The sequence below is a fragment of the Haemaphysalis longicornis genome, unplaced genomic scaffold (assembly GCF_048455015.1).
Source record: "Haemaphysalis longicornis isolate Haplotype H1 unplaced genomic scaffold, Haemaphysalis longicornis Haplotype H1 scaffold_9, whole genome shotgun sequence".
Lineage (NCBI taxonomy): Eukaryota > Metazoa > Arthropoda > Arachnida > Ixodida > Ixodidae > Haemaphysalis > Haemaphysalis longicornis.
The window spans coordinates 28,274,004-28,301,057 of record NW_027526460.1 but is presented as its reverse complement, the minus strand read 5'-3'; the positions used below and the strand labels follow the sequence as shown (position 1 = coordinate 28,301,057).

Here is a 27,054-nt window from a genome sequence, read left to right as displayed (position 1 = left end):
GAGACTGCCAGTGTGCGCCTCGGAATAAAGGCTGTTCCTGAAAGAAACCGGCTCGGCTGATGCTACAACAAACTGGCGACGAGGATGGGATTCGTCACGAAGCAGTGAAGATGGCCACAGCCCCGGCAGCGGTAATGGCTTCTAACTTCGGCAAGCTTCCGGAGTTACAGCCAGACAGCGGAAACATCCATGTTTATCTCGAGCGTTTCGAGCTATTCGTTGAGAAGCTGCAGCTATTCCTGACAGCCATCGAGGAAAATGCTTACGTCACTCTCCGCAGTCTGCTCCTGCCAAAAACGCGCAGCAAGGTAACTTTCGTAGAAGCTACCAGCGTGCTTAAAAAGCACTACGCTCCAAAACATTCAGTGTTCACGGAAAGATACCGCTTCAACCAACGTAGGCAAGAGGCACACGAGAGCGTGACGAAGTTCGTGGTCGAGCTGAAGAAGTTGGCGGCCACATGCGAGTTCGGCGCGTCCCTGGAGGACGCTCTTCGAGACCGTCTCATCGCTGGGATACAAGCGGATGCCATACGGTGCCGACTTCTGGCCATGACGGATGCTGAACTTACCTGGGACAGGGCCTGCAGCATTGCTACAGCCATGGAAACCGCAACGCAAGACACGAAGGAAGTGTTCACTGGTAACAACGCTGGACGTGCGCCGGGCGACACCGAAGTGCACTGGCAACGACAAGCCACGACATCGCGGCCAGCGGCGAGTAAAGCACCGTTCAACCGACCCACGCCCCCCAAGCCCGGCACGCCAAAAAAAGGAAAGCCAAAGACTTTTCACCCCGGGTCGAAACCATGTCACCGGTGTGGAGGGCCCCATGCCCCTGTAAGTTGCCGATTTTTGAACAGTACTTGTTTTAAGTGTGACAAGAAAGGACATGTTGCAAAAATGTGTAAAACAAAAGTGAACCAGCTGCTAAACGAGGGCTCTGATAACGAATTGCTAACGATTTGTCACACGGACCGCAGCTTGGGAACGCCTGCCATTGTAGTCAACGTAGAGTTAGACGGAAAAGAAATAGCTATGGAACTTGACACTGGCGCAGCTATGTCTGTGATGTCGGAAGCCGAATTCGCGATGCATTTTCCAAAAGCAAGTTTCTGGAAAGCTAATGTTTAACTCGTAACCTACAATGGCACGCCAGTACCGATAAAAGGCATCGTGGATGTAACAGTGCAGTAGCATGACCAAAGCGTGCGACTGCCCCTGGTTGTCGCTAAAGAAACTGAGGGAGCAAGAATGCCTTCTTTGTTCGGGCGTAACTGGCTTGAGAAGATAAAGATAAAATGGCAGGAAGTGGTGCGAATGAAAGAAGTTGATTCTGAAGTGCCCCTGACCGAGAAATATCGGGATGTGTTTGCACCGGGGTACGGCTCGATAAAAGGATTCAAAGCTAGCATTGTACTCAAGGAAGGAGCGTGTCCCGTCTTCTGTAAGGCGCGACCAGTGCCGTACGCTCTTCGCGAACGGGTTGAACAGGAACTAGCGAAGCTGGAAAAAGCGGGAATAATCTATAGGGTCAGGCACAGTTCTTGGGCCACTCCACTTGTGATCGTACCTAAAAAGGACGGCATAGATCTGAGGATTTGTGGCGTCTACCGTTGCACAGTGAATGGGGTTATAGAATTGGACCATTACCCTCTGCCTGTGCCCGAGAATATTTTCGCAGCACTGCAAGGCGTAACCGTGTTCTCAGTCATTGACCTTTACCAGGCGTACTTGCAGCTCGAACTGAACGAGCGAGCACAGCAATTGCTCACTGTCAACACGCATTTGGGCCTTTTCAGGTTCCGGCGATTGCCTTATGGCGTAGCGAGTGCCCCGGCTGTTTTCCAGGCCGTGATGGATGAGATCCTGCACGGAATGCCAGGCACAGCCTGCTATCTAGACGACGTGATAATTGCAGACAAAACGCACAAATAGTGCAAAGAAAGAGTGGAGCAAGTGCTCATACGCCTCAGTATGCACGGTATAAAGGTGAGCGCCGAAAAATGCAGGCTGTTCGAGCAAAAAGTAACGTGCTTGGGGCACGAAATTGATAAAAATGGCTTACACCCCACCCCAGAAAAAGTGTTGGCTATCAAGAACGCGCCGAAGCGTGCAAATAAGACTCAACTGAAAGCTATTTTGGGCTTCGTTAACTTCTACGCGAAATTTTTGCCAAATCTAGCCACTGTGCTAGAACCCTTGCATCAGTTGCTTCGCAAAGAGACGGCATGACACTGGTCACGTCGCTGCGACGACGCATTCGAAAAACGCAAGATGTTGCTGACTGATAAGAATGTTCTGCAGCTGTACGATGTGAAAAAAGAAATACAGCTTACGTGTGATGCGTCATAATATGGACTGGGAGCGGTGCTATCGCACAGAGTAGATGGTGAAGAAAAACCAATTGCCTTCGCATCTCGATCCCTTACGAGAGCGGAACGAAACTACGGGCAGATTGAGAAAGAGGCGTTAAGCATTGTGTTCGCGGTAAAAAAATTTCACAAGGACTTGTACGGCAGAACATTTCAAGTATTAACAGACCACCAGCCACTAACTAGCCTGCTCAATCCAAAACGTCAAGCAAGCGCTGTTGCTACAGGCAGGATACACCGCTGGTTAGCATTCCTGGCAAATTACCAGTACAAGATGAGTCACAAGCCTGGAACAGCAATTAGCCATGCTGACGCTTTGTCGCGGCTGCCTCTGGCGGACTCTGAAAAGCAGGTGGAAGATATTTATTTTTCTCCGCTTGCTGAGCTGCCGTTGACAGCTAAAGACATTGATCGCGAGACAGGCAGAGACAAGCTGTTAAGAGTGGTTCGAGACACGATATGGCATGGTTGGCCCAAGACTCTTTCAGACGAACTGAAACCATTTTGGGTTCGACGGTTTGAACTTTCCGTCCATGATGGATGTGTTGTATGGACAAACAGGGTTGTGATTCCAGTGTTTGCGTAATGTAGTGCTGGACCTGTTGCATACAACTTCTGGGAATAACGAGGATGAAAGCGCTAGCCCGTTCAATGGTATGGTGGCCAGGGATGGATGAAGCTCTCGAGCAAACAGTGCGCAAGTGCAAAATATGTCAGTGTGCTTCCTGCGGCACAACCAGCACCACTTTCGCCTTGGCAGTTGTGTGAGCACCCGTGGGAGAGGGTGCATTTGGGTTTTGCAGAGAGGGAAGGTCAGATGTTGCTGATTGCGATTGACGCCTACTCAAAGTGGTTAGAAGTGAACTCATGACCTCCACAACTGCCACAAAAACTGTCGAAGCGGTACGCTTTGTTTGCAGCGCATGGTTTGCCAGTTGCTGAGGTAACTGATAACGGGCCTCAGTTCCGCGCGGTAGAATTTGAAACTTTCCTAAAGGCAAATGGCGTCAGGCATCTGCTTACGCCTCCTTACCACCCGCAATCGAATGGGGCTTCCGAGCGCGCTGTACAAACAAAAAAGGCGCTGCTCAAACAGTTACTTGAAGACAAAGAAAAAGCAACCACGAGGTCTTTGCCACACAGGATCGATAATTTCATGTTTTGTTATCGAACAACGCCCCATACGTTCACAGGGAAAACTCCCGCAGAACTGTTCCTGCGCCGGAAACTGAGGACGCGGTTATTACTACACCCAAATGTGGCGAGCACTGTCACAAAAGGTGGAAAGAGTGAAAATGTCGGTCGATAAGCGCAGAGTGGGGCCACGGTCGTTTGCAGTTGGTGATCGAGTACTTGTGCGTTCTGTGAGGGGGGGAAGTTCTGAAATGGTTCCCTGGTAAAGTGACGCAAGCGAAGTCTTCTTGCAGGTATTTGGTATGTGTTGGCAACAAAGTACGACATGTGCACGCAGACCATTTGCGACGTTCTTGTTTAGATCAGCCACAGGAGCCACAAGTCATTCCAGAAATTGACCTGCCACATGCATCGGAGGTTCTGTTCCCGGCAACCCCGGTTTCCCAGCCGGATGCCCAACCGGAACGGGACAGACCTACAACCGAAGTTGAGCCCCGAGACCACGCACAAACTGTACGACGGAGTGCCCGGGATAGGCGACCTCCAGAGCGCTGGGGCTATGATTGTTTTTAAATAAGTGGGAGGGAATGTCATGTCGCGTTCACGCGCTCGCGCCGCGTTATCATTATTTATGTTATGGCTGGAAGCGCCGACGTGCTGCTGCGCATGCGTCACTGATGTCTCATGTGTAGATAAGCTCATGCATTGTACGCGGCTGGGGGATTGTTGCGTTGAGGCTGCCAGTGTGCGCCTCGGAATAAAGGCTGTTCCTGAAAGAAACCGGCTCGGCTGATGCTACAACAAAAGCAAGCACGAAAAGAGCAGAATTCCCGCTAATGCTGTTCCAGGCAGAGGGCGCGCTAGAACTTCGAAGGCGGGAAGTTTGAATTGCGTTGGACAAAGCTAGCTCTGTTCAATTCATTAACATAGGAGTGAGACAAGGAGGGGAAGAGCGTGAGTGGTGTTAGCAGTGAACGGATAACGGCGCCGTAGCCGAATCACTGCTCTGCACTTTGGACAGCTTTCACGTTGAGTGGAACTGATTCAATTTTTCAACTTCGGGCACGAGACTCCAACAATGTGCTAAACAGCTCCGGTATTATAAAATTACGCCCACCTCACCTGGAGGGAACCCTGGTGTGATGCGACGCTGAAGGGGGTTCCATTGTGCGTTTCCGTTGGGTCGATTACTCGAATTGCGTGAGCAATCGTCTGGTAATGAGAGAGAGAGAGAGAGAGAGAGAGAGAGAGAGAGAGAGAGAGAGAGAGAGAGAGAGAGAGAGAGAGAGAGAGAGAGAGAGAGAGAGAGAGAGAGAGAGCAATCATAGCGCGGACGACCGTCGACTGAGAGACCGGCCGGAGCGCGGCACTCCGCTGATATGCACAGCGCGCCCGAAGGAGAAGAGACCGCGGAGAGGGCGCTGCACATGCGCACAGCGCGCTTGCGCCGCGCGCAGCGCCGCCCACCGGCGGAGTGAGTGCGCTGCGCCACGCACCTGCAGATGTTGGGCGAGAGGTTCGCTATCGGAGAGAAGAGAGGGGGTGAGCGGAGGAGAGACGCAGCTGTGCGGACGCGGACGACGACGGACGCAGGACAGGGCCGCCGGTAAGAGATGCTCCTCTCAGCGTCGCATCTAAAAAGTAAAGCCGTTCCACTCAACGTGAAAGTTGTCGGAAGTGCAGAGCAGTGTTTCGCCGTAATGGGCTGTGGCACCGTTATCCGCTCACTAGTTGCTGCCACCCATCACGCTCTTCACCACCCTGTCTCACTCCTCTCCTGATGAAGTAAACGGAAGTTTGTCCAACGCATTTCTTATTTCCCGCCTTCAAAGGGCTTGCGCGCCCCCTGCTTGAAACAGAGCGAACGGGATTTTTTTGTGCCCACTTTTCATTCCGCACATGCCGGCGCCTTACTGCGCAGTTTGGAACGTGCTATTTTTTCCGTGCACTGCCACATTTTCCCGCTCGCTATCGTAAAAACCAATCCAACTATCGTTCCTGACTAAATGAAGGGGGGGCTGTCGGTTATTTACATGTATTTTGCATCAATTGTACCTGCACGTTCCTTTGTGCTAAACAACTAGATGTATGACGCGCCAGTGGTTCATGAATTTCGAGCAGTTATGACCACTTGTTTTTCGCGACTTGTATGCGACGCCGTGACGACGGTGCGCCGTGGGGGCGAGCTACGACGACAAGGCGAGCCCCTCTGCACTTAAAAACAAGGCGTGGGTTTGCCCTGATGCCTTCGATCCTACTGTAGTGTCTAGAAAGCACACCACGTCGGCTACTTGAAGTGCGCGTTCTGCGTGTCCGTCCTGTTCAAAGTAATCGATAGCCGTCTCCAAGCCACGCCGAGCTTCACGTGGAGTAATGGTTGGTCTGTCGTCATCTTCTGTCGGATCAGAGCTAGCTTCGAGTTGATGTGACTGTTGAGCTGATCCGCCAACAAGCTCCAGGATCTGCTCGTCCCTCACAGGCTCGCAGGCGTTAGTCTCTTCCTCTATTTCGTATTGAGGAGGTGCTGAAGGCGTCTGGCTTTTCAATTGGCAAATTTCCTTTTTCAGCTGAGCGGAAAGCTCGGCGCGTTTACGCTTAACACCAGGCATTGCCCTCCGCCGAACTGACCAGAGAAGCGCACAGCCTTGCCTCTTATGCGCAGTGAATACTGGCACCAACTATCGTCCTGTTGTCTTGTCCTTTGCCTCAGGACTTGCTCTTCCCGGCGTATGCCGCACCGGTAAATATTGTTTGATAGGGAAAGGGTGTCACCCTGTCGTCATATCTTGGACTCGTTGTTCTCTGATCACGAAAGCTCTACATCTAATTCGAAGGTGCTGGAAGGAAGAGCATTTCGAGATAAATGCCTGCTGTTGATTTGTATACCTAGGCCAACAGCGAATCACTGGTCCGTGTTGGGGCCCGTGGGCGTCACCAGTCATTTTTTCTGTGTTTTTTGTTTTTTGGACCCGTCTCCATAACAACGAGACGGAAATGCCCTGGTTTACCCGTTTCGTTCCTAAAATAGCCGTCCATAGTCCGGACTGCGGATTTCTATATTAACGGGGCAGAACTGCATGGCGAGAGACCGGTCGCCGAAAATGTCGTTCCATGTTGCGAATATTCAATATTAACGGGGTCCATATGAATGAGACATGACTGTACCACAGAAGGCCCCGGTGGGCGTTATTGGTATAAGGGCTTTTTTTCTTGCCTGACGGCATTCCCTATAATGAATGGGGGGCACACGTCTAGGCGCCGGGGTCACTCTGATGACGTCCCTCAGAGGAGGCGGAATGGCAACCAACCGTGCGTAGTGTGGCGTTTGTCGTACGAGGCCTTAGGACGCCATAATGCACCGACCGACAGAGCTGCGAGAGAGTCTCTCTAACTGTGCGGTTTGCCGTGCCTCTATGTTCGAAGAGCGTATTGTGTATTCCGAGCTGAAGTAGGTTCGCAGTTGATGTGTGTTGAGGAAGGCCGAGTTCTCGCTCTAACCCTATGAACCCTCCCCTGCTCCGTGACTCACAGGGTGAGGAAAGGCAGTGCATATATGACACGCGGGATAGCGAGAGCCTGTATCATCTCAATGAGGTTACTCCTTGATGGCTTTGATCCTTGCCACAACCCTGGAGATGAGTCGGACGGTTTGGTAGTCCTCCTTCTAAATCTCTGAGTGCATTGTTATGCCGGTCATTGCATTTTGGTGCAGGTCCAAGACCTCGCTTGGGTGAACTAGGGGCGCTAGGCCCTGATGATGTGGTTATATATTTAATATCGGCAGGTTTTTACGAGGTGGTTTGTAGTTGAACGCCTTCGGCTTTTGTATGGGAGGAGGGCACGATAAGCCGCGTACGACTGCGTACTCCTCAACGGTGTGGGTTGCCCGTTGCAGGGCTTTCTTGATTCGGCCGTCCGATGCTCAAAGTATATCCACACGTACGGTGATGTCGTCTGCATATAGGGGATGATGTAGGTAGGGTATGGTTGACAGGATGGTCAAGAGGATCCTCTTGGCGAGGTTGAACAGGAAACGTGAAAGCACCGACTATTGGTGGGTACCTAGAATGCCGAGTTTAATGGGGTCCGAGTGAACGTTTTCCAAAGCAAGGGTGAGGATTCGGGGCGTAAGGAACGATCTGATGTACTTGTACGTGCGCTCTCCAAAGCCGTCCTTGTTCACCACCTTTAGTATGTCCGAGAGTCGCACAGTGTCGAGGGCTATGGAGAAACCCAAATCGCAGATATCATTGGTGGTATTCTTTCACGCGTAAGGTGCTGTAATTGCAACCTAATATCTGGAGTGCCCAGGCGCGGGCGGAATCGCAGCATGGTGTGAGGAAACAGCTGAGTCTGTTTGGTGCGTTCTGTGAGTCATGTGAGAACTCCATGCTCTCGTAGGTTCCCCAAGCGTGATGATAGGGAGATGGGTTTGACATGATGTCTCGAAAAGCAGTCGTCAACTTCATCTTCCGTTTAAAATGCGCCCTCGCAGATTTCAAGAACGTCTCATGTTCTGATGTGATCAGACTATGGAACAAACCACGAAAATTAGGTTAAAAAACTCACGCAACTTCATAATTTCCTCACGAATCGCCATTCTTTCTCTTCTTTTTGGTAACGCAGACAGTGTAATGAAGCGAAATAAAACGCATTCAGTGTTTTGATTTTTGTTAAATACAAACATAAGAGAGAAAGATGTGTCTAATGGTTATCGCGGTTGTAACAACGTGTGTGTTACCTTCTATCTCCTTCGGGTTTAAATCTCATTTTTTCGCTGGTTTGTCATAAGGTTTTTTTTGTAGATTATTGCAAGCTACGGAGCTCTCGAGCTATCTTCGTTTCCTCGCTCACAGCGCGACATGTTTTACAGGTCACGAAGAAGCATCCGTACGGTGCCATGCTCGGCGACAGCTCCCAGGTGCAGTTCTTCCAAATCCTTCTGAAGACGATGTCTGCCAAGAGGTACCTGGAAATAGGTGAGCTCTGGGAAATATGTGCGGCTGGGAACCTCTGCCGGTACGAGTTGCAGGAAGTGCGAACACGTCTGCGGCGCGTACAGGAAAGAAGGAAGACAATAAAAAAAGAAGGCAGAGAGGCGCACTGTGTAAACCCGCGTGAACCAGTGCTAACGTTGTGAAATATCCATACCGTGCAAATTTGATCGATGTAGTTTTATTTTGAACGACGAATACTGCGAGAAATTTCCGCGGCGCCGCGTTTAGCACGGAAATCTACCCGTATAACTCTAACATCTAGTGGTGCCTCCTTCCCTGCAAATTTCCAGTTCGAAGAGTCTCAAGACGCACTTAATACTAGCTGTGCGGCAAAAACAGAAAATAATTGTGTTGAATGTACATGTCAAGAAGGGCAAACAGATGAACGAAAACAAAAAAGCAGAGAGAAAACGCAGGTGCTTTTTTAATGCTTAACATTCTTTGCAGAGAACCGTCCCCCCCCCATTCAGGATCGTGTAATGCCCTGCATTTCCACAAGAATGCACAATTGGCAGAAATAAGCCATACAAGCGTTATAATAGCGTAAATGGAGATTGGGTGAAGAAACTATTGAAAACGCAAAATATATAATAAATACAATAAATTTAAAAAAATTACGAAAATGAACCAACGAAATCAAAATGCGTATTAAACATCTCCTCCAATAACGAAGACGGAAATAAAAAAGCCAGGAAAAGAATACTGGAAATACGAATAAATAGTTGGGAAAATAGGACAAACGGGTAGCGCCCTGCATTCGCACAAAAATGCATAACTGGGGGAAGTAGCAGATTTAATCCTTATAGTAGCCCAAATGGAGATGCTTTGCCGAACAGTAATTTGGGAACCGCCCAAAACACAAAAATGTAAAATATAAAGATTTTACAAGAATTAACTACAATTATAAAGTAATACTAGTACAGATCGAATAACGTCTGACGTCTACAAATTCCATAAGCTGATCGTACCATACTTTTGCGTAAGGCAGTTCGCCGCTGTGTGATAAATGAAGTTGTGTACCTTTTTTTTTGTTTCATTTACTGCACATACTTCGCACCGAGGGACAATTCAAACAATTTCTTAATTTCTGCAGAACCCAATATATAATCAAATCAAATCAAAGCATTTCATTTTTCCAAAGAACACTTGGAAAGAGGCCCGAACAAAAATTGGAGGCTAGTTCAATTGACTAGTCTGCTGGCCCCCGTTTACAAGACACTGTGAGGGTGACAAAGATACAAACAGTATAGAGCACACAGAGCGAGACAACCACTTCACAATACCACAGACAAACAGATGAGAAGAAACATAACCGATTAACATATCAGCACAGATTAAATTTCTTTGAAGACGTATCATTCGGGATGTACGAGAGAGAGCGCACTCTTGCTCTGCTAACGTTTTCTAAAGGTAATGCCTATTCGTGCAGACAGAGAGAACAGCGTATCATTTGTTCCCCATGGGATGCCCTCGAAACAGGTATTTGCCAAGGTTCGGTGTTACGAGTTTGATATGTCGACACCCGAGTTGACAGATCCGCAAGAGAAGCTAATAAATTTTCAGGGGTGTTAAGGCTTTGTTAGTGCCAAATCATATGAGTAAAGAATATGAATAGAAACTAAATTAAAACGACATAAAAGTGGCTTACTGTGAGCGCGATAATCTGCATTGGCTATGTGTCGGTATAGCTCCGCGTTTACGGCTAATACAGCTGTCCTGTCCTCGTAACATGTCGACAGCGTGCAGTCAGACATTCCTTTTTCTCATGGAACTGTTGTGCGACAATGGAATTGCTGAGTTAAGAAATTCAATTCGTGGCACCGTCCCTGCAGGAACGTTCACGGGATACAGCGCAGTAGCGGCCGCCCTGGCCCTGCCCCCCGACGGACAAGTGGTTGCTCTGGACGTTGACGAGACTCTGGTCAACGTCGGCAGGCCGTTCTGGAAGGAGGTGCGTATATGCTCGCGTGACTGTGGCGTCGTCTTCAAGAATTGGCGTGGTTTTAGTGACATTGATGATGGTAGCCAAAACCATCCCCTTCCTATCGCTGTGACGGAAAATAATACCATGTCTGTATCTGCTTTAGGTGCGAGAGCAACAGATCCACCGTTTCTGAAAAGGCCGATATTCCGAAGGTTGTTGAGTAAAGGAATGCTGTGCGAGCAAGAAATTCGAAGGCACGTCTCCGTTGCTAGGCAACGCCCAGGCGCATTAGGCATGGGAAGGGTGGCTTGCCTGCCGCCAACAAAAACGCAGTCTATTTTTTTTAGGGCGAAAACTCTATATTAACCCACCTGTCAGATTCGCGGGAAATTCGTGAAGCCAGTTTTGTGAATGTTGTTTCTAAAATCCTACCGTATTTTCCTGTTCGTAACCTGCTTGCGCAAAAGTTGTACCCAGCAGAGGCAAAAGGCGACGCGGCAGGTTTTGAGATCATTGTCGACAATCGGTACGCGCAGCACTACGTACAATGAGTAAGGCGTTGCTGTGCACGTCGCAAGACTGAACTTGAAGGTTATCTGACGTTGAGAATAAACTTAGAACGCCACACTTTGAGGTGTAACGTTCTCAGCCGGCACTCATTATAAAAAGAACAAGGATTATAAGTCAAGCTGAAAGTACAGCTTGACGTCGTACGACTTCATAGCCTGACGGTAGGTCTGAGTGGGCACATACCCGACAGTTGCTGCGGTTATTCTAGAAGAGTGTTACATGCTCACTGAGGAGCTCGTACCCTTCAGTAGCATCACGGAAAACGCTGTATAAAATTAATATATGGGCTGGAATGGATGCTGGTTTTGAACGATGTTTCGTGGTTGGCCCTGCCAACCCGTGCGCCGGTTGTTTTCTTCTCAGGCTCTGGCTTTCGCAATAAACACGTTTACTCTCTCTCTCTCTCTGGCTTTATAGAAACAAGCTAACCGAGTTTAAGTCGGTTCCGCCAGCGCTTAATACCTGTTTCTTGCGACCAGTGGTCTAATTCCCTCTTGCTAACCTTCACTGCTGTCCAGCTAATACGTCCAGTAATTTTGTAGCTCAGTGCTTCAGGAGTGTCAACCTCCCCTCTATATATGTTTTGACGGATGGACACTAAGAGAACGACTTTACCTGCGGGCAACTCACGCATGTGTATTACTTACCAATTAGATTATCTTTTGCGGACAGCCAGATCGGAAATCAAGAGCAAGGTTTGGTCCCTTTGGTTGTCATAAAAATTTGCCCCCGATTTTTGCATTCGCTGGCTCTACATAGGATGAATAACTCCTTCGTTTCCGTCCTCGAAAACGAAGGATGTCTCGGATATCTAGTTTTACTTCCAACGTTGTACAGCACTTCTTGGTTAGCTTTCCTACCCTCTCCTGGCATTGCATGCCACCTCCTCTTTGATGATAAAAGCGACATGCTCCATCTCACAGTTCATTTCCGCGCACGTGAGTTGCCAAGCCTTTCCTCAAAGCATATTTTGCTTGGCACTTCTCTAACCACATAAGATCCTGTCATAGTGCCTCACCTCATTCGTGCGCCACTGAAACCAGTCGGCCTGCTGTCTTCAAGGTAACTTCGTGGCTCGGCGGGTCCTTAAAAAAACCCTGCAACACTTTCTTTAACTTTCTTGAAATCTTAAATTCTTTCAGAACGCAGTCAATAAGCACATTCAGTACTTTAAATAGGGGATCGGAAACTACCTCAGCCAAAAATTACGGCTCTACGCTGATCAGAACTCTTAAAAACTTGCTGAAAAGATTTCTCTCTTTTTCCCGGTCTTGCCGTTCTTTCTAAGAGTGCTCGAATGACGTCATTATAGCGGCGTAGTAGCTATTGGTCGGATCCATTTCAGTTGCAGCAATAAACGAATTAGATAGCAACGGTACAAAAAATGCCGCAAAGGGAAAGCAGAAACGGAAGGTGGATCTGCTGCGACGAGCTAATCACGCAGTGCCACTCCATGCTGACGATAACTATAGCTTTCACAATGCTTCCATATTCTGAGGAAAGAGTGAAAACGTTTAGTGCTGCAGAGTCCCTTTAAATGGGTTTGGACGCTGAAAAAGGTGAGCGTCAGCTCTATTGGCGTGCGTGATCGAAGTTCACGATCACAATCTTAGTTCCGCATGATCGGACGCTTGGCGGATGATTTTGACCACAAAGTATGCCTGGACCAATGATGTATGCCCGGAACAATCATAAAAGTGTCCGTTCATGCGTACGAACATCATAAAAGACCCATCCTCATCATCATGGTATTGAAAAGGACAGTCCTGGACAGTTCTGCATCCGCATTCCGAATCACGTCTTGAAGCTCCTGCTGGATTCTTGCACAGCGCCAGCCTAGCGTATTGTACTTTGCAATGAGGTGACCCTTCTATTCACCTTTCCCCATCTCTTTTTAAGTTTCTGTACTTTCTAAATTTTTTCTAGTTCTCTCATAACTATTTCTCCCTTACGGTAACTTACTTCCACCCCTGCATCTTCTCCAGGAGTACCTCGTGACACCGTTTTTGAGAGACAGTAGTGCGACCATCCGTCCGTCCGTCCTTGCTTGCTAACCTCTTTCTTTCTTTCTTTCTTTCTTTCTTTTAAATGCAGAGCATTTCAGTAACTCACGATGTTACCCGCGTTGACGTCCGGCGTAGTCCGCACCGTCGTTGTCCGCACCCCTCCCCGTACACTATATATATATATATATAAAAATACTATCTGGCGCCCGGTTTCGATCCCTCGACCCTGCGGGCGGAACGCAATGTACATGGTGCTCTGCCCACTGCGCCACAAAGCCGACACAGAATGGGAGGCTACGAACGCGCTTATATCCTTGATTCATTCAAACTACGTCAAGAAGCTGCTGATACAACGCATTCACTACCACCAACTCCCCAAACACTAAACGCTAACGCAATACACCCACCCCCTATGCGACGCATTTACTCGAGTCCCCCTCGCGGGGAGATGGGTCCAATTTTCTTTCTTTCTTTCTTTCTTTTTTCCTCTCTCTCTCTCTCTCTCTCTCTCTCTCTCTCTCTCTCTCTCTCTCTCTCTCTCTCTCTCTCTCTCTCTCTCTTTTTCTTTCTTTCTCTTTCTTTCTTTCTAAATTTTTCTCCTAGCAATGTATCCCCCCCCCTCTCTCTCGCTGCTCCTTTCCCCTCACATTCAAGCAGGAACCTACTGCTTACCTGCTGAAGAGCTATGCTTACCAGGCATACAAAATCGGCGGGGACCAGCTGTAACACTATTTATTTTTTAAGGAATCACGTGAGGTCTAACCGATCGTACAATACGCCATTTTTCATGAACTTCACTGCTATACTTCTGGTGCTTACGGCAGCAACGCTCTCTTTCCCGTCTTCTAGGCTGGTGTAGTAGAGAAGATTCAGGTCAGGTTGGGACCAGCAGGTGATTCCCTGGGTAAGTTTTCCAGACGGTTTGCGAATTCATCTGTACTAATGCGTGCATGGGCGTCGGTAGGATTTCATCTTTAGGGGGCAAACCCATTCTATCGCGAGGAAAGAGGGAGAGGGCATGGGGCAGAGGGCTGAAAGTGCTGGGGTAACCTGGGGCGGGGCGGGGAAAGTTCCCTTTTTGCACCCCCCTGTCGACCCCCATGTGTGCGTGTTCTTGAGAAATCTAAATGCGCGTATTCGCTTCACAGGCCAAATAAAGTCACTTTGAAGGGCGGTTACATGACCCAATTATGAACACAGTGCCTACCTAGCCTCTGTACTCTTGTTCGAAATTATTCTTGCCACTGTTATAAAATTGTATGACGCGATGAGCCTAATCGTCTCGGTTTTTAAGACATCCTTTCATGTAGGCCTGGCTGACTGTCTGACTGACTATTGGTTGCCTTGTTTGTTGAACAAGTTTGAATTGAGCGGAAAATTGACATGCAACTATCGCCCACTCAGATGACAGTCATCATTACAGTTTAGCGTCTTTGAAGTGTTCATATCAGTCGGAATGCTTTATAGACGCCTTGCTGCGAGAAGGGCAAGCGGGCACCTTCGACTTTGTGTTCATCGACGCCGACAAGGAGAACTACGACGACTACTACGAGAAATGCCTGCGGCTGGTCAAGCGGAACGGCCTCATCGCCATAGACAATGTACGTACTGAAGGCAACCATGCAGCAAGCTGGTTTCAAACGAAAGTCTGACCTTCCCGTTGCCATTTCAGCGTTGATGCGGTGCCGAAAAATGCCTTCATTACTGAAAAATAGCTAATAAAACGCTAATCAGACGTGATGCAAACGGAGGCTGCAACCACGGTTTGCGTCACGATAAACGGAAAGTAAGGGAATAAAAGCAACAAAATACAAGGCTACAACGTACCGAGGGTTTGGTCAGTTTCGGTCAAATCAGTCGGGCTTTCCTGAACCCCCCCGTACTTCGCAGCTTCGGGCCACAATGCAAAATGTCCCTTTATGAGACCCGCGATCAATATTTACACGTCGTTTAAAAACAAAAGCATATTGTCCTTTTCAGGCCCCGCGGATGTTGCCTTCGAACCACGCGTCTTTGAAAACGGTACCGCCTCCGCAAGTAGGCACGAGTAGCGCCATCCAGCGACAGCCAGGGAAGACGTCGTACACGCCAGCCGTTCTAACCCTTTTAGGTGCAGGTTGCGCGGTACAGCCAGTGGCGGCGGCAGCGGTCTTCACATTTTCGTAACTACTACCGCATTACAAAAAAGCTACGCGTAAGAGTGGTACTATATTCGTGTTCTCGTTGAGCTAATCCATCGGTCTAGTGCAACTTGCATTTTTGGTTCCCGACAGGTTCTCTGGCGGGGTACGGTATACGATCCGAAAGACAATTCATTGGAGAGCGTGGCACTGCGAGCTTTCAACAAGAAGCTGCACGAGGACGAACGTGTAGACATCTGTCTCCTCCCTTTGGCTGATGGCGTCACATTCACCCGGAAGAAGTGACGAGCTCGCCACTGGAACCCGTCAGTTTAGGCCTCCGAGCCCCGACCCACGTGGAGTCGGTTACAGGCTGCGAAAAAAAAAATACTTAACGTTGCGTCTCAGGATACAATAAAGTTTAATGCCAAGACATGCGCGGCGATAGAACCTGTGGTTTGTATTGTTTTGTTGTTGATAACTTCATTGATTACGATCTGAGTGCAACATTTTCAGCCCGCTTAAGTCATTCTTCGGCCTCACGTTTCGGACGCTTCGAGAGGTGTCACCACCCCTTACTATTTAGTCGAGACTTCGAACAGGACGTCGCGCATGCAGGGGAAAAATTCCCCGAACCCACGCCCCTTCAGCGAGAAAACGACATATTGTTGAGGTGGTTTTTACCTATGTTACAATACGGCGTCTCGTGATGAAGAGGGGCAACCTCGGTTTCGTATGCGCGAAAAACGACTCCCGGGTTGCATTTTTTAGGGCACAGCTCTTTGGCGGCCGGTACCTGGGTTTTAATTGGCGTATTCATGGGAGGTTGTGTCCATAATACACCAGTGTGGCCAATTCTGCTCTGGTGAGGGAATGCGTTACCGTCAATGGTCGCCGGGATCAGGCCGTACCCCAAGCTTTGATGCCATCAACATGCGGATTTTTTTTTTATCCAGTGGGAATTGTGCGGCACCGATATTGGAACCATGGTCCTTCTGCACGCGAGGCGGATGCTCTACCTCTACGCCACCGCTGCAATAACAAGAGATTTACTAGTCCAGTTCACCGAACGGAATAATCTTCGCATCCTGAACATCTTCTTCTGAAAACGAGAGAGCTGGAAGTGGACGTCGAGGAGACCGAATGGAGAGCATAAAAATGAAATTGACTTCATACTGTGCGACCATCGTATGGTAAGATCTCGAATTAGGGTTAGATGTGAAGAGGGACCGTAACAAGCTAGTACGAAAGAAGCCAATAAATGAGCTAACAGTGCGACGGAAAATTGAAGAATTTAGGATCGCGCTGCAGAACCGATATTCAGCTCTAACCGAGGTAGCAGAGTTTACGACACAGGAAGCCAGCGACAATCTCGCGCGCATTATCACTGAGTGTGCAGTAGAAGTTTGAGGTACGATCGCTAAAAAGGATACTGGTAAACTTTCCCAAGAGACAAAATATTTAATTAGGAAATGACAAAGCATGACTATCTCCACTCCAGCTGACAGATGGAACTGGCGGAGTTTTCGAAGTTAATCGATAAGACTAAGACAGCTGACATACGAAAGTATAATATGGAGTGGATCGAGCATGCTGTAAAGAACGGTAGCAGCCTAAAAACAGCGAAGAGGCGTTTAGGCGTGGGGAGAAATCATATATATGCACTCAATGACAAGCAAGGCACTGCCATCACAAATAGGGATAAAATAGTTATAGTAGCCGAGGAGCTCTGTCAAATATGTACAGTAGCCGCAACATCAAGTATAATACCTAACGAGGAAGTAGTTGAGAGGAGATGGACATCCCACCAGTAACGACAGAAGTAGTAAAGAAGGTTTTGAAAGATATTCAAGGGGGCAAAGCACCTGGTGAGGATCAGATAACAGCAGACCTCTTGAAGGCAGGCGGCCAAATTGTACTAGAAAAACTGGCTAACCTGTATACAGTGACTAATGACCGTGAGTGTACCGGAATCTTGGAAGAACGCGAATATCATCAGGATCCGTAAGAAATGTGATATGAAGGACTTGAAAAATTACAGGCCGATCAGCTTACTGTCAATCATCTACAAGGTCCTTACCAACGTAATCACTAACATACTATCTGCCACCTTAGATTTCAGTGAACCTAATGAACAAGCAAGGTTCCGCAAAGGCTATTCAACAACGAACCATATTCACACGATCAATCAGGCGATAGAGAGATGCGCTGAGTATACGCAACCCCTGTACATAGCCTTCATTGATCATGAGGAAGCATTTGACTCGGTCTAAACCTCAGCAGTCATTCAGGCAATGTGGAATCGGGGTGTAGACGAGCATTACGCGGGAATACTAGAGGATATCTACAATGGGCCCAAAGATACCTTTGTCCTCTATAAAAACAGCAGTAAAGTACCGATAAGGAAGGGCGTGAGGCAAGGAGACACAATCTCTTTAATGTTATTCACAGCGTGTTTACAAGAGGTATTCAGAACATTGGATTGGGAACAGGTGGGTGTAACGGATGTGGTAACCGGGCAACAGTGGCGGGGGACAATCCGAAAGGATGGACATGTGCCGGGTGAAGAGAAGGATGTGGCGCGACAGTACGTAGGGCCAAACATGGCTCACTTTTATCATGTGAAGAGTACGGACATTTAAAGTTCGGGTGGAATGTTCATATTCGTGGTTCTCGGCAATGCGAGGTGACCTTCACCGAGCTGCGCTGCAGGATTCCAAGGCTTAATTTCTATCTGTTCAGATCAGGACTTTCACTTACGGAACTGTGTGTGCGATGCCAGGTCCCTGAAACAATCGAGCTATTTTTTCTCGACTGCTGCTGTTTCACAACAGCTAGACAGCTGCTTTTGAAGGGCCCGATTGAGCGTTTGGGGTTGACTTTTTCGAGTCCACTTATATCATCTATTGGCGCATCAAATTTGGGGTTTGCAAAAAGGGATATATATAATTGCATTCAAAATTTCCTTCCTGCTTCAGGTCGCTTGAATTGTTGAAGGGTGCTAATTAATGGGTAATTCGGGTTTTATTCATAACTAAGTTTCCTTTTACAGCCTCTTTCCGGAAATAATGCGCCGCATATGCTGAGAATGACTCAGCCAGCAATGTAACGGAACATGCAACATTAGGGGGCAAGAATACAGAGGAGTGGGTCAGCGAACAAACGCGTGTTAAGGACATATTAGTAGAAATTAAGAAAGTGCGTGGGCAGGGCATGTATTGCGAAGGATAGATAAACAGAGTGGATCCCTAGAGAAGGCAAGCGTGGCAGGGGGGCGGGAGGAAGCTAGATGGGCAGATGAGATCAAGTTTGCGGGGATAACGTGGTCGCAGCTGTTAGCACAGGACCGGGATAACAGGAGATCTATGGCAGAGGGCTTTGCCCTGCAGTGGGCGTAGATAGTATGATGATGATGATGATGACCTGGGTTTTGAGGTGGCGGCGTCTGTATGTGTCCGCGTAAACGAGTGAGTGAATGAAGCAGCGAAGGCAGAAAGAAAACGGAGCAGCGACGGGAGAAAGGTGGGGAGGAAGGCGGCACGTGCGGCTATGGCGTCGTCTCGCTCACTGCCTTCCGATCATACTTTCTTTATGCGTCGCCGCCTAGGAGCGCGTTCCCCCTGACACTTTCCCCCAGACGCTGCTCCGTTCGCCGCTAATCCGAACCCCGTGGCATATGCGCGGCACGTTCAAACACGATTTGCAACAACACGCTGGCCGGCGAAGGCGACGCGCTGCGAGATAACCTGATCTCTTCCTGAGACGCAGCATACATGCATTGTGACCGAGAAGACTGCAGGTCGCGCTGCGCATAAATTTCGCATTGGGGAGTATAGTAATTGTGAGGGCATTTTTTGCATCAGCGTCAGCAGGCATTGTTCGTTGGGCTTTCGCTACAAAGTGGTCTTCTCCAATAGCGCTAATCAACGGATGTATCGGTTCTGGTTTCGAAGCCACGTCAGCCGTTGAAGACGTGCATCAACCCCTTGCCGACAGCGACCCTTTCTTGAGCCAGGGTCTACGACAGCGTCCTTGCGGCTGCCTCGAGGAGGCCTCAAACAGTACTACTCACTGCTCCTCGGAGCCTTGTGGCGTACGCCGCCTTGTCTTGTACGCAAGCGCAAAGAGCAACGTGTCAACCTCCATTATGCCTGGCCTCGGGTGCTGGTTTTGCTTGAATTTTATTGACTACAACAAAGCAGAATTTATTTTTAACACAAATATTTTTCAGCGAAATATTCAGACAGCTTCGCAGGAACAACGTTGAGCGAGAAAGTTTCTAGGCCACTTCAAATTCAGTGAATAGAGAAGTTCATTACGAATGGTTAGGCCGATGCTGAGCAGTACCTCTGACGTCATGGTGAATGCAGCGTCTTCTACTACTTCATTATTATGTAGTGTAGTGATCAACCTTGGGTTGGGAGCTGCGTGAAACTTCGAAATTTCAAATGTTCGGCGGGAAATTTGCCATGTAGTTCCAATCCTTTCGCATCCATATCTTTTAAAGTTCTAGAGCACCTTGGTAGACTGGCAACAAGAGGTTCACGCAGACGTGGATGCCATTATAGTTCTATTTATTCACATTTGTTACATGGTAACACTAAGTCAAAGGCTGGGACGGGAAAAAAATATCCAATGTACAAATTGACAAGGCTTACAGGCGAACATTTTCGGGCATCTTAAAAATTGAAATTAACTAATATAATCCTGTCTGCAGAGTAGGTGGGTAGTTTAAAAGCTAAAGTTTAGTTTCCGGACGTTCCGGGCTCTAAACGTCTAGGCAATGGGACTGGTTCGAGCCACCTATACAATTAAAGACATGTGAGAATTCCGGGTTTCGCTGAAGGACCAGGTTCAGCATACGATCAACACTGCCGTCATTGCTGTCGCATAACGAGTTTCCAAGCCTCAAAAAGAAGATTTCGGCGTTGGTAACGTATTGCCATTGTACGGAGGCGTTCGTCGGCGTGGTCCACCCTCTTCTATCTAAAGCGCTGAGGGCTGTCCTGAGCGCGAGTGCTGTTTCCAGGGCTTGCTTACGCCACGTCAGACTCTCGTTGCCATCATGGGGGCAAGAGCTGGTCTCCTTTCCGAGCAGAGCTGCTAGCCAGCTGTTTTCTTTGTCGAATACGTAGGCCCACAAAGCTTTGGCTATACGTACGCCGACAACCGGAAGATCCATCAGATTTTTTTGCCGGTTGCTTTCGTTGACAAGAGCGTACGCCAGCGGCGTTACGACCAGCCAGCCATGCGATACGTAGACGGGGTCGCCGGTCAATAGCAGCGGAGGGAAATGCCTGTGCCTCCTGTTCGCTTCGAGCGCGAACTCGTACTCCTTAATCGAGAGGAACTGGGCGCTGAAATCGTCGGTGTGAATAGGAGGCTGAAGTGTGCCTGGAGATGTGCTGATGGGCAAGAACGGACTCAGTCCCTGCACGTGCTTCACCAGCCTGCCGTGGCCTTCGGGAGTGACAATGTTCGCGGCGGCTGCGACCGCGTGCATCGCGGTGGCAACCGCAACAAAAATGCGCCGGATATGCTGATTCTTGGCGGACGTCACCAGCACCTCCGCGTAGAGGTGGGTCCAGAGATTGGGAAAATCTTCCCGGAACAAGCAGCGGTGCTGGGGATTGGGTGTTGCAGTCTCTGTGTCGCTTGAGGCCATGCGCAGGTACATCGTGGCGAGAAGGTGTACGACGATGGATGCCAATGAGAGGGACTTACTGGCACTTGTGACATAACGTTTGAAAGTCGCGTAGATGCGACCTGGTCTGGTGGTGCACATTATTCGGACGTCCGCCGGCGGAATATCGAAAGCGCTAAGGCAGATGTTCTCCCACGCGGTCTGCGCACCGAGCATCCGGAACAAGTTGGGACTGCAGCTCGATTCCGTGCTGTCCAGGATGTCCCCCAAGCCAAATTCGAAAGCGAGGAGCTCTTCGCGCTTTACTAAGCGCGCCGTGTGATTTCGTATCATACTCAAGGTCTCGTCGACGCATTCCGGACACGTACGGTTGAAGGCGGCTAAAGACGGAACGGGATTCTGCCCGCCGACTGCTAGCGTGGGGTAGAATACATTGGGGACCGAGATGTGTACGGGGGCATCGATGCGGAGTTTAAGCGAGATGAACGCCATGAACAGCAAAATGTGGTCGGAATTCGGTTCGGAGGGCGGGAGGTGGGCGTTCCGCAGGACGAGGGGCGTCATCTCCCTCACAAAGTACACGGGGCCACGATCGAGAAGAGCTTCGCACTGTCGACGAAGAGACCGAAGAAGTTCGCCGGTAACTGCTTTCGGGTGTTTAACAGATCCTGTCAGAGCCCCGTGCGGGTTCCACGTGTTCCAGCGGAACGCGGTCGCCTTGTTCACGTCTCGGCGGCACACGTACTTTTGGAAGTCATGGCAGGTGCTGCTGGTACGGTCGACCTCGAGGCTTTCGAGGAAGTCGAGGCAGCAGAACGGCTCTTCCGTCGGCGTAGGCGTAGCGTTTTTTCCCCTCACTTGCAGCCGCCTCATCTTGTACGAGAAGCCCCAGAAGAAGATTAGGCAGGCCACAGCGACGGCGACGAAGGAAATGGCGGCGGCGCCAATCTTAGCGGCATACGCACGCCCATGCGGTCGTGCCCTTCTGCTGCACCAAGCAAGTCGCCTTTTTTCGGCGTCCGAAAGACCGCTGCTCAGGGGCGTGGGGTCTCGTCGGGGTCGTTTGGCGTTCGCCCGGGCCCGTTCGTTGGCTTCCATTTTACGGCCGTTGTGCGGATGGCGTTGGCTACACTGGTGTGGTGATGATGATGATGATGATGACGACGACAATAATGATGATGATACTTTCCGAAAGAGACATAGCCAATCAGGGGATGAGCCATCATTGGCGTAACCAAATATAACGTCTTAGCCGGCAGCAATATACAATTTGTAATTAATATTCACAATACTGTATGAAAGAAATTTCGAAGCGAGCTTAGAAATGGAAACAATAATCTGACAAGAATACATCAAACAGCAAAATAATTCAATAGGTTGTAAGAGAAAAATTCACGTAGACACTTTTTTTTTAATTCGAAATTATGCCCTGCGGCATAACGGTGCAGGATTCACAGGTACACGAACAAGTTTGCTTCTCGTATATAGTCCAGAAGGTGCCGATGAAATGGTCCATGAACCCAGCGCTGCAGGTCTGGAGGGCGGCCAGGGTGGAGGCCGGTTGCACGAAGGTGCCGTAATCGGATCTGATGCAGTCCGGGGCAGGTACACAGAAGATGCTGCACATTCACATTCTGTACGGCGGAGTCGCAGAATGGGCAGGTAGATTCGTATGGGCCGCGGTACTGCGATGGCCAAGAGGCAGCCACAGACGGCGTAAGGGCCATCCCAACGCGTATTCTCCGAAGCGCAACCTCCTCTCGGCGAGTTAAGTCACCAGGGAGGTTTGAACCACACGGGGGTATGAGGGCTCGCGTGGTGCGCCGGAGAATTTCCTTCTGTTGTGCCAGGTTTCCACTTGGATCTTCGGGGAAAAGTGGCAGTGGTCGCATCAAGGTATGCGGGTGACTAGCCGTGTCTGCCTCCCTACTGCCGGGTACAGCTGAACGGGGTACCCATTCTATGCGGATCTGCAGTAGAGTGCTCCGTGCTAAGTGGTGAATGGCATCTGCGAACGCTGTAGCTTGTGTTACGCGGCGTATGTCGTGGATGGCTTGCGTATACAGTCTGTGCGTATTATTAGTCGACAGTATGGCCCTGCCTGGACAATAGGCAGTATTGCGGCCATCCCATCGTGTACCGCTGCTAGTTCAGCACTTGAGAGTGCTTACGTGTGGGCCCGTATTGCAAAAGCGTTAGGTTTCATTTCAAGCGGTGCGATACTCTGTCGGATGGTAGGTCTGTCCTGATTGCGTGATCTTATGTTGCAAGAGCGTATTTGTCACTAACGGAATATATGGATGGCATGTTACTTCAATCTTCGCGTCTCGGCGGTTGCGGTTCTTGTCCACTGGTTGTGGTTTTAGCTGCAGCCACGGACCATGAACGAGACAGGAGCGGAAACGAGGCTTCCTAGAGCGGCCAGACAACGTCAAAAGCGGGAGGAGAAACTTCGCCGCCGTCGTAATCGACATTTCACTGCGCAGCCTGGGAATGAAATGTGGGCGCTCTCACTTTGTCCATCAGGTGCCGCCACCCTCTCCTTCGCTGACGCAGCTACAAAGCGTTGTAGTCCGCCCTAGTTTTCATTGTGACATTACCTGGTTGCTCGCCCACGCTTGCCGCAATGAGCCATCTCACCACCTACATATTCTTGCTCCGTGGCGGCAGCGGACGTCCGCCGGTTTGCTTACTGCGCCGTAGTCTTGTGTTTCCTAGCATTTTCTTCTGAATCCGTTTCATATCTGACGCTGAGCTAGAGAGGGGAAGCAAAGCTTTTATTGGGAATGTCTGTGCGGGGGGGTGGCTTATCAGTCCAGAAGTCCAAGCGTCGTCCTTGCACGTTCCGGCCTCTCCGTCACCATGGCCTTGTCGGCGAGCAACGTGTGCACTGGGCAGTGAAGTCTCCCACTGCTCGAGGTTGGGGTTAGAGAAAGGGGAAGATAGGCCGCGGTTCAAGCCCTAGAGAAAATGTGCGGTAAAGAAGAAGGGACTCTTTACACGGACGCAGCAAGTTGTAAGCACAAGGGAGCAATTGTGGCAGTCGTAACACCGAGACACAAATTCCTCACCGGCGCAACCATCCTTAAAGCTACCTTTCAAGTAGCGGAAGAAACGCCACCCAGACCGAGGCAGCGACGATAGTTTTCGACTCGCTGCATACCTGCAGAAGATTCCCTTCGAGACCGATGACTCCATCAGCGTCCCACATCTAGAGCGCAACCTAAACCGGCACGTCACGACAGTATGGGCCCCCGCACCCTCCTCCCAAGCGCCAACTGTTGGCGCTCAATAGCCTCATGATGCACTACTTCGCTTCGCCTTTCACAGAACCATCTGGAGGGAAGGATATAAGGCGCGTTCGTCGTCCTATTCACGCGTCTGTTCATACCACAGCTGGGAGCGCCTTACGTACCTCCCGTTGCGGCGAAAGAGTCCGTGGGTCGAATCACGGCGCCGCCGCCTCCATAGAGTGATACTGATATACAGGGTGTTGCGACGATAACTGGAACACTTTAAAAATTTTTCCTGAGCGATCCGCCGCTCTGTTCGCGCTCAAACTTCACACAAAGGTCGCATTTTGTGGTCTATTTTGTTTGACACCAGGAACAACAACGGTACTTACCTGTTTATTCTGAAAATAAATAAAAACGATTTTCGCCTATGGGAAAATGGCCGCTGATTTGGACGTGCGAGCCAGTGCAAGTTGATGTTGGAACGACGGAACCACCTGCAGAGTGAAACGCATGTTTGGGATTCACGTACGGAGCCAAATGGTGCAGCAGACGATCAGAAAATGCACCTAGAAATGAGCTAACAGACGATCAGAAAACCCGGTTTTCGGGCTCGCACGTCCAAATTGCCGCCATTTTCCCATAGGCGAAAATCGTTTTTATTTATTTTCAGAATAAACAGGTAACTACCGTTGTTGTTCCCGGTGTCAAACAAAATAGACCACAAAATGCGACCTTTGTGTGAAGTTTGAGCCTGAACAGAGCAGCGAATCACTCAGGAAAAATTTTTAAAGTGTTCCAGTTATCGTCGCAACACACTGTATACTATACTCCGTTTCATACATCAAGTGCAACGCTGTCAAAGCTAGCGCTCTTGTTTGCGCTGCGTGCTTCCGCGACCAAAAGTAGTGGGTTGCTTGCGGTGAGCCAGAAACAGTAAATGCTTCACCGGCAACCTTAAAGCATAAATATTTTTCATCAGCTTGACAAAAAACGCCGTGTTGCCGTACAAAACGACCGAAATATGCGAGTTTGTATTTTATGTTTGTCGCTTTCGTATCAGGTTTTCGCTCTCCGCGCAACCTTGAACGCCGTTTTTTGTTTACTCTTTGAGGCAGCGTTGAAAAAATGGCGTCCAGCTCTCGCGCTTCGACCGCGCCTCCAGTACGCATTTTTTCGAGGGTTTGCACATCAAAGTTGTCAAAGAACGCCAAGCAAGTAATTGCAAATGTGTACGCCCGTACCATGATGCGTTTCCCGGCAAAATGTGTGCAGGAAGTACTGAGTGTTGTGAGCGAGGACACCGGAGTATCTCCCCGTACCGGGGCAAAATTAAAGGCGGAGTGTCTGCGTGGGAATTTGGTGTCTCTAAAGAGAAGACCACGCGAACCGTCAAGCATGACAGTTTCACAGTCCATGCCATCCGTCTGAAAGTGCAGAGCACGGTACGCCAAGAGGGGGATCCCGACACTGGACAGTGTGCGAAAGGCTGACAACGAAGACGACGATTTTTCGAACTTCACGAAAACCACCTTGTGGAGGTTAATGAAGGACATGGGCTTCACGTATGATAAGAGAATACGGAATACTGGCATCATTGTCTGCCGCCGCAGGTACCTGCGGGCGATCAAGGAATTCCGAAGACAGGGCAGGGGGGAATCGCTGATGAACTTCCCAGGAATGTGTGACCTGTCAGTGGCGGCTTTGTTCACGAGGGTCAACTGGCAGAGCTGGAGCGTGGACACCTTTCTATCCAGCCTGCTCCCGCTGCTTCATGCTGAGCCGATTCCCCGAGAAGGCTTTGTTACCGCGACAAAGCAAACTGTGTTTCCTCGTCGTGTGGTTTTGTATGTGGGGTTAAACGTCACCAAGTGACCCGTGCTATGAAAGACACTAAATTGTAGTGCTGTCCTGTTCGGTCGTGAACTGTATACAGCCGGAACAGTCATGTAACTTCTGCAAAAACTGTGTGGAAGAAAGGAGCGAAAGAAAGAAGTCGGAACCTACCAGGAAATCGACGTAGAGTGCTCTCATATAAATAAAGTTTGTTTTTTAAACCGCGAAAGTCAGCCTCCTCTTGCAATATTTGTGTATCACACACAATCCGTATTGCCCCTATATGTAGTTATGTATGGCAACAAATCTCTAACTCATGCTCTAGTACTGTTTTTTGTCGCAGCATTAATATATACCATAGAAATTTCCTTAACGCAGAAAAACAGGCCATATCAGGGTAACGTAAGCAAAAACAATTGACCTATCCATGATTCTCTTGCGAATAAGAGCCTAGCTTAAAGAGCTCTCTTTTCAATCATAAAAGAAAAGATAACTCATGCATCCGGGGTGAAACATTGTAGTGAAGAAACATAATAAATCACGCGCAAGAATTCACAAAAATGTTGCATATATTCGGACTGGAAAGGGGCGAATAACAAATTTAAAATTTGTATTATGCGTTTCTGTGCCAGAAATCAGTATTCTAAGGTACAGAAATCTGCTTTCTGGCCTTTACCATGAATACCAAATGATACGTTATTGGCACCAAGTGCTTCGGGCTACTCCACAGTGCAGTGGCTAAGTCGGTCCCAAACTGTTTCTGTAAAAATTGAACCAGTTGCTCTGCTGGCGGCCCGGTATAATCAATAACATGCCGGGTTTAAGAGAGGTCCAGAAGGAAGTGGAGCATCAGGGCAACGGCGAAAACGAAAGTTGAAACTGAGCACCTGTTGGAGCAGCTGTGCTAACTAATAAATGAATTAACGTGTTTTTCTTACACAAAGTTCTCGCTAGAATCAACGGGGTAAACTGACAATGCTGCAGAATCGCGACAAACATACCATTGCTGGTCAAACATCGGTGCGAGCTTCTTTCAGCCCGCACAAATGAGCACGGTATGCATCCAATGAACCCATACGTGCAGTTCATTTCCGCATGCGCGTAGTGTTCAAGTTACTGGGAACGAAATAAGATTTAGAATTGAACTCGCAGAAGATGTGGTAAAAAATAAAAAGAAAGGTCGGAACGCGGTTTCGAACTCATGTACTTTAAAATT

The 27,054-nt window shown here is 49.1% G+C and overlaps 1 protein-coding gene across 1 annotated transcript in view; it reads left to right on the top strand.

Annotated features, from left to right (window-relative positions):
• The window catches only part of LOC144151455 (uncharacterized), a 106,961-nt gene continuing 79,907 nt past the window's right edge, over window positions 1–27,054 (top strand). The window contains exons 1-5 of the mRNA XM_077682505.1: window positions 1–839; window positions 8,382–8,487; window positions 10,338–10,456; window positions 13,855–13,909; window positions 14,473–14,606. Coding sequence (XP_077538631.1) covers window positions 60–839; window positions 8,382–8,487; window positions 10,338–10,456; window positions 13,855–13,909; window positions 14,473–14,606 — 1,194 coding nt within the window. The 5' untranslated portion in view covers window positions 1–59. The remainder of the gene's footprint in view (window positions 840–8,381; window positions 8,488–10,337; window positions 10,457–13,854; window positions 13,910–14,472; window positions 14,607–27,054) is intronic.